The 7,555-nt window shown below is 35.3% G+C and overlaps 1 protein-coding gene across 1 annotated transcript; it reads left to right on the forward strand.

The window, feature by feature from the left end:
- Positions 1 to 58: 58 nt before the first annotated feature.
- Positions 59 to 5,756, forward strand: LOC110447134 (gem-associated protein 8-like). Its single transcript, XM_021492606.1, has 4 exons — positions 59 to 147; positions 3,510 to 4,440; positions 4,718 to 4,771; positions 5,525 to 5,756. Exons 2-4 carry the CDS (start codon positions 3,603 to 3,605, stop codon positions 5,731 to 5,733), a joined length of 1,101 nt encoding a protein of 366 aa, XP_021348281.1. The 5' UTR covers positions 59 to 147; positions 3,510 to 3,602; the 3' UTR covers positions 5,734 to 5,756.
- Positions 5,757 to 7,555: the final 1,799 nt, after the last annotated feature.

Raw genomic sequence — 7,555 nt, forward strand, 5'->3', positions numbered from 1 at the left:
TGTCATTTAGTACAATACTTAATATTGATCTCTGAAATGTTTGACAGTGATATAAACTATGACTTAACGTCACATCAACGTTGAACATTTGGAAATGAGTTGAACCACGGACTTAGATAATTCCGTGGTTGAACTGAGTGTTGATTGGTGAGTATAACGAATTTTTAACGACACTACAAATATTGTTTATTTCAATATTTATGAAGAATACGTCGACTGTAAGTCGATAGATTTCCCTTCATAATATCAGTAAAACACTATGTTACATTATAGCATATAACGTTATTATGAAATAGGTTAATTCCTGTAGGAACTCTATCTAAATCAGAGATTTATAAATATACCATTCTAAATATATGTAGGCCTAACGATATATATTTTTTGGTGGGGGATAACTAAGGATTCCTCATCCCTCCCCAAACCCCTGCCAGCCTGTGGGATTTTCTTTCAAAATATCGGGTAAGTAGACACTAAGACAGGGGCAATTTTGGCCCATTTTCATTATTTTAAGTCGTTCTGGACATTATTTGTTAGCATTTATATGTATTTACACCATTCTGAAGAGAAAAGTCCATGCCCTTCATAAAATATAACAGAATGGCAAACATGCCCGCATTTGAAGAGTTATTAAACTCTTTACTGTTGGAAGAGTGTATTGCCTAATGTGCACCGCATTGGGGTAAGTTCAACAACAGGATGTCTGGGGTACATGTAAGTCCGGCCCACATTGGAATTTGCATAATTATGACGTCAGAAAGCATGCAACGTCATATTTCCCTGCCAATGCCAGGCTTCCCGTGTATGGCATTGGCCGAACCTGTCCCTGCGCATGGGACGTACCTGCCCAAAATTTATATTTTATTAAGAAATCTGTATGTTAGAGCAATACGAAACTCAATGCTAGGCTTGTATGTATAACCATCATGTGAAGCTGTCTGTTTGTCACACGTATGCCATCAATATGTAGCATTTCGGTTTACAAAAAGTTTGCAAAACTAGAAAGAAGTGAGGTCATAATTTTCTTTCTACTCTCCCAAAAAATCATTTTCTCACTTTTAGTAATCTAGAATTATAGTTTTCCCATCATTTTTTCCGTATGAATGTCCTGCTCAGTGAACTGCACTTCTAAAATCCTCAAAGTTGTAAGTATTTGCTCAAGACTAATATAAAATAAAAAAGATAATTTACACAATCATTAGACTAGTGTTTGTCAATACATGCATTCAAAAGAATCAAAGGTCTAAATCCAGAATTGATGCTTACATTTATACAATTAGGATAATGATTACATAGTCATTAGCAGTACATATTTAAGAACATTCAAAGACACCAAAGCACAGAGGAATTGTTAAGTCTTCAAGAACAGTCGAATATCCAATAATGCATACATTCATAAAAAAAAGAATTTTGACTTAGGCCTTAATTTGGCGTTCCTCTTGAAACTACATGTATTTAGACTTGCACATGTCGGTTATACGCCGAAAATATCTTCCTATCCATAATTATGCTTACTGCATTTCCGTTGTTTTCATTTAATCATTCTGATGCCGATAGTGATCATATTACAAAATCATATATACACACAATTACTGTAAGAGAATTTACTGCATATTTTTCTCTGAAGTAATTTGGTAAGAAGAAGCAGATGGCACAGCAAAACGCGCCTTTAAACAATAAATCATGTTCTTAAAAAACAGGTTACGGAAAACTATGACATTATTCGGAGATGAAAATACAAAAGAAAAAAAATATCTTTGTGTTTGTTGAAAATTCAGAAAGAAAATGTCTGTATTTTAACTTGTGTTAAAATGACTTCAGAAGAACTTTTTAAAAGTAACATCATTGAAATGTATGAAATACGTACACTACATCTAAGATATCCAGTATGTGTCTACAATGAAGTTACAAATGAAAAAATGTGCACTGAATTGTAGGAATAAGAATAAAATAAATCAAGATATTCTAAATAATGTTGAATAGCTGCAGAAAATTTGAGTTGGCTTCAGTGAATGTATTGCCGACACTATATGATGACGCATGTTAACAGTGACGTCACAGTCGCGTCACACCATGTTGTGAACATCAATATTCGGCATATTTCTACGCAAAATATGTATGTCAGGTATACATATACAGACTTATTAGTATCAACTGCATCCAGGGGTTACAATTACTTCGCTCTCTACACCCCTGGAATATGTCATGGCAAAATTGAAGGCACAAAGATAGCTGTTTGATTGATCTTAGGTATAAAAAAAACTGACCAATTGCTAGGCTGATACCTGTCCTTTGAAGATTACAAAGGAGAGCCGCCCAACTTCAAAGCCTGTCAAATTTTACCATTACGTGATCGCAAGGTTCTTTTGATGTATATCAAAGGATCAAACTAGTCTCCTTGTCTCATCAACAAGGTGGTGCACACTGAGCCTTCAATTTGGAATAACATATTCCAGGGGTGAAGAGAGCGAAAGTGAGCTGAACCCCTGGATATCGAGGATATATCAACTGATGCTATTTTGAAGCTAAGGACAAATAACGACTACGGTGTATCAACTGATGCTATTTTGAAGCTACAGACAAAAAATGGCTTGCACTGCTCGGCCCACCGCTTCGGGAACGTCCGAGAGTGCCTGCTATTACAATGCCATCTGGGGCTCGGTTTCGGGATAATTTCGGTTGATAATAAACCTATACACGCCAGTAAATAACAGCAACACTTTTTATCCGGTGTTTATACACATTCTGAAACCTTAGCAAAAACTGAGGTATAAAAAACAGTACCTCAGTACCCACAATATTACTTATTTCTGCATTTGGCTCTCAAAGATATCATTTTTGGAAACTATTTTACAAAAGGTTATACACAGAATGTTTTCCACTTAAACTGTGCTAAAAATATTGTTTGCATTAAAAACTAAGGTTGCTAGGGAAACATTGATAAATCCTTTTCTCAAGGTAGATCGGAATCCCTTTGTATTCGCAAATGCAAGTTATGAAAAGACGGATACATTTATACGAAAAGATTGTCATCATAGTCTGCCCCTGCCTCTGGGTATGAGTACCTGAGTAATCACATGAAACTTATGGAGATCCAGTGATAAATTATGTAAACAATTGTTAAGATGTTTGGATCTGGAGTCTGACCCCGCCCTTGGGGACTTATTCCTAGAACAGTAACATCCTTAATAATCATATACACATACATTGATTAAAGCATGCTTAGTCCTTTGGATCTTGGGATCAATAATTATATAAACTGTAGGAAAACTGTAGCTCCCCTTAGGGGCTCTTGAGATGCAAGGGGAATATTTGATTTTTTCTTTGACCAGGCTGCTAATTGTGTTTCAACCAAATATGCTATGATGTATAATTGGTTTCAGGATGCCAAATACTATTTAACAGGCTTCAAAGTTGCAAGTAAGCAACTTTGATATTGAAGCTATTAGACATAATTTGCTGGCAAGTAAAATATATTGTGAAATGTTTCATTAACCTTTATTATTTTCCAGAAAGTCAACTTTTGTTGACTGTACGAACTGAAAAGGCACTTCATGGTAAGACTGAAATAATTGTGAATCAAAGAAAGTTTAAAGACAGTTACTATGGAAGTTAAGGAAGTAAACGGGCAGCTACCAGATGGGAAATTGAATGGCTGTGATTCTGGGACAGATTCATCCACATTTGACATCACAAGTACAGACTCTGATCCATCCACGGCTACTGTCACCAGTGTAACATCACAGACTGACAGTCAGTCACAGCTGGAGTACTTAGAAACTAATTGTCAAGTGAATGGACATACCAAAATAAAAGAAATGGACCAAGATTCTCTTTCATTGGATTTATCAAAGAGTGATTCTCAAGATTTAGACCTCAGTATATCAAGTTCAGATAAAGAAAATATTAAAGATGAGACTTTGACAAACACTAAACCTCAATCATGCCTTCCAAAACTTGACAAACCTGATTGGTACTTAAATCCATGTTTCCAAAACTACTGGCAGCATTACTATCACTGTATGGCTTGGTTCCATAGACACAACAGTGTCACAAAAAACCTGACCCAACCACAGAGCACAGGGGGTTTTCCCCCAGGAGGCCCGCCCGCTATGGCAAGGTTGCCTTGGGCAGGGGTCGCATCCTCCTATAAATGGCCAAATTCTGGCTGCCCTCCTAGGGAAAATCCATACCACATGGGGGCTAGACATAGGGGTAAGAATAGACGAAAAGGTAACGGGAGAGGGCGGGGCCACAGGGGTGCCCAACACCACAGCCATGTAAGGAACACCTGTAATGGACAAGTTCTAACAGAGGAAAAAAGTTTGACAAGTCAGGAGAATCAACAGGGATCAGACAGTGACAGCGAAGTTTTTGAAATGGAAATTACAGATGACATGGTGGAATTCTTCACAAAATCTGAACAACACAAAAAGGAAAGAGGTACACTGTCATTGTGAAGTTAAAATTGTTCAGCATCAAATGTTTTACGAGATAAGATAATAGTTATCAGGTTGTTTCAGCACATAACCTATTTATGATTATCTGCTATCTAGTAGCACACTTTGACAAACAATACAGTTATAACAAGTTGGCTTCTTTTGTTAGTCAATAAATATATAAAGATTGTTATTTTTTTTTAAATCATTTAATTTGAAATGAATTCATTTACAATCTACACATAATAATTCCTAATGATAATTGTTTTTTTTGCACCCAGATGCCAAGAAGACTGAGGAAACAAAAGAAGACAGCAGACTTGATTTGGAAGGAGGTTTGTAAATATATTACATAAAGTGTATATATCATGTTGTTTTTTTATATTCAGTAGATTGAATTGGGTGTTATTACATGTAAATTAAGGTCTGGTACAGATTTGTTAGTGCTGTTCAATTGTACATGTAAATTGAGTTGACTCCTATTATAAGAAGTAGACATAAGTAGACACGTAGCGATTGCATGAATGTTTACACATTATCATATTTTATCACTGTTGCAAATATTCAATAACAGGTAAACATGTAAATTCACTTTAATACATTAAGGTTTTAATATCAACAGATTTTATAAGCTACAGTTATCTTAGCATGTAAATGCATTACATTAATGATAATCAAACTTACCAGAGAGAGCCAAAAAAACCCATTTTATCCAGTCCAGTGACTTAAACTCCAGTTTCCATGTCTATAACCAGTACTCAATACATAGAAGGATTAATGAGGTCATCTTGTCCAGGGCCAAGTTCATATCTAATAGGATTTCATTTTCAGTGTCTTGAGCTTTAGAGTTCTTGTAAAACGTTTGCTAAAAACGATTACAGATCAAAACTGACTTCATTATTAGATAAAGAGGATGGGAGAAATATCTTTTGAAGAGCCAAGAATATTATCATGAACTTTTGGTGAGGTAAAATGTGGTTATATGGACCTGAGAATGAGATATGACGATGTCCAGATTATTATTTCTTTTCAGGTTATTACTAACATGATCCGTTATCCTTTTTGATTCTATTATTTTGTGTTTCCAGCTAATGCTACAAAGAAAGCTCCTACCACAGCAGCTCCACTAGAGCGACCAGGTGTCCGACGGACCCAGGAAATGGTCCTATTGTATGGAAAGGGTGCAGCCATGGTCCATGGTATGGAGACAGCCATGCAGATGTCTTACGATCGTAACATGGACATACTACAACCAAAGTATTGGCCGAACATGCCTCTAAAGATCTCTTTTAGTTAATCAATAAACTTCTAGTATTATCATTGTCAATGAGCTGTATTTATTTAATGTTTGATTGTTAAGAAAACTTAAAGGAACAATGGAGTGGATTCTAATAAGAGCTGGCTATGATGATCTGAAAAATGTACCTTCAGGACACATATACATATACATGTATTACGGACATAAAAAACTTGCTTACATGTTATTCAGTGAATACACCCATGTAATATTTTTTCACATGCACTCTAGTAATATGGCATATTGTGATGTCATAAAATAACAACGAAATATAACAGGCCTCTCTCTTATTTTCATATTATGACTCACAATGGAGATAATATATACACAGCCAAAATGGCAGAATTCTAGACTGCAAGAACGACCTACAAAGTATGTTCACAAAAATTCATGATTAAATGATCATGTTATTCACTGCTGTTAGCAAAAACTTTTGTGACCCGAGCCAAGGTAAAATTTATTTAAATAAACTTGATATAGTTAAAATGCTGACTTGACAGGCTAAATGTCATAAACCTTTTTTAATATTTGTTGAGAAGATTCGAATTCCCACGACCCAAATTTGGTAAAGGCAATTTAATTGATCAAACTTGAGTGTGCTATTGCCGCAAACTAGAGTACAAAGGCGCTTCTCTTAGAAATGAGTCATTTGAACAAACAGCATAACCCTCCACTCCAGCATGCAAAGGCCCAAATGACCCAAATCCACTTTGTTATTTGGAAGAATATTTGTATACAGGTAGGTTTTAACATTTGACCTTGAAAGTTTGTCAAGTTAATTCATTTAAACAAAAATGATAGCCAACTTTATAACCCTTGGCCTATTGCTTATTCCAAAGCTGCTGAAATACTCTAGCCTTTGTGACCTGTTGAAAGTTTGTCAATGTCATTCAATTGAACAAACTTGATAGACTTGATGACATGTTACAGGCCAAATATTTTTACCCTTTGCTTTGGTTATTCAGAAGAAATTATTAAAAAAGGTTTTAATGCATTCGACTCCTTTTACCTTGAAAGTGGGCCAAGGTCATTTATTTGAGTATATTTGATAACCTTCATCTAGGAATTCTTCTGGCCAAATATCATTTACCAAGGCCTCGGTTATTAGAAGAATTCCTGTAAAAGTTTCTTTGCATTTGACTCTGTGACCTTGAATAAAAGTGGCAAGGTCATTTTGATTATTCAGAAGAATGTTTTGATAGAAAGAAGTTGATGCTAAATGAACAGACATAACACCTATAACACCATGAAAAAGCTCAATGGCACTTTTGGGCAAGTGAGCTAAAACAGATGATAAAGTCATTTCCATTTCATACGAGATTGCAATTGGTGATCATGATGATACTTGTAAGAGATACTTAGCAATTGTATTGCTGGGAGTTCTATATTTCAGTCATCAGAATACTTTTTTTTAAATTTTGAGTGTGATGGATAACTGATAATCAGTTTACTTTGAAAGCATTTCAATAATTTTACAGATTTAAGAAATCCTGAAGCCCTGAAAATCTTCACCTAGCATGCCCTTTTCTATTTATTCCCAATTCTATGGATTCATTAAAAAAAAGTTCATCAGACTTCAGAGGTCAACTCTGCACAAAAACATGTCAACCCTTTAATGGTTTAAAAGTTATAGCCCAGACAAGATGTTCCTGAAAAATTTGCACATATTTGACCTTTGACCTTGGGGTCAAGGTCACAATGACATAATGACAGTGCATTGCACTTTGTCTATGGGTTATGCTAGTTTCATTCAGATATCTTTAATGGTTTATAAGTTACGGCCCGGAAAAGAATGTATTGCAACTTTTGCACTTCTTTGACC

This window comes from Mizuhopecten yessoensis, unplaced genomic scaffold (genome assembly GCF_002113885.1).
Source record: "Mizuhopecten yessoensis strain PY_sf001 unplaced genomic scaffold, ASM211388v2 scaffold3229, whole genome shotgun sequence".
NCBI classification, from domain to species: domain Eukaryota; kingdom Metazoa; phylum Mollusca; class Bivalvia; order Pectinida; family Pectinidae; genus Mizuhopecten; species Mizuhopecten yessoensis.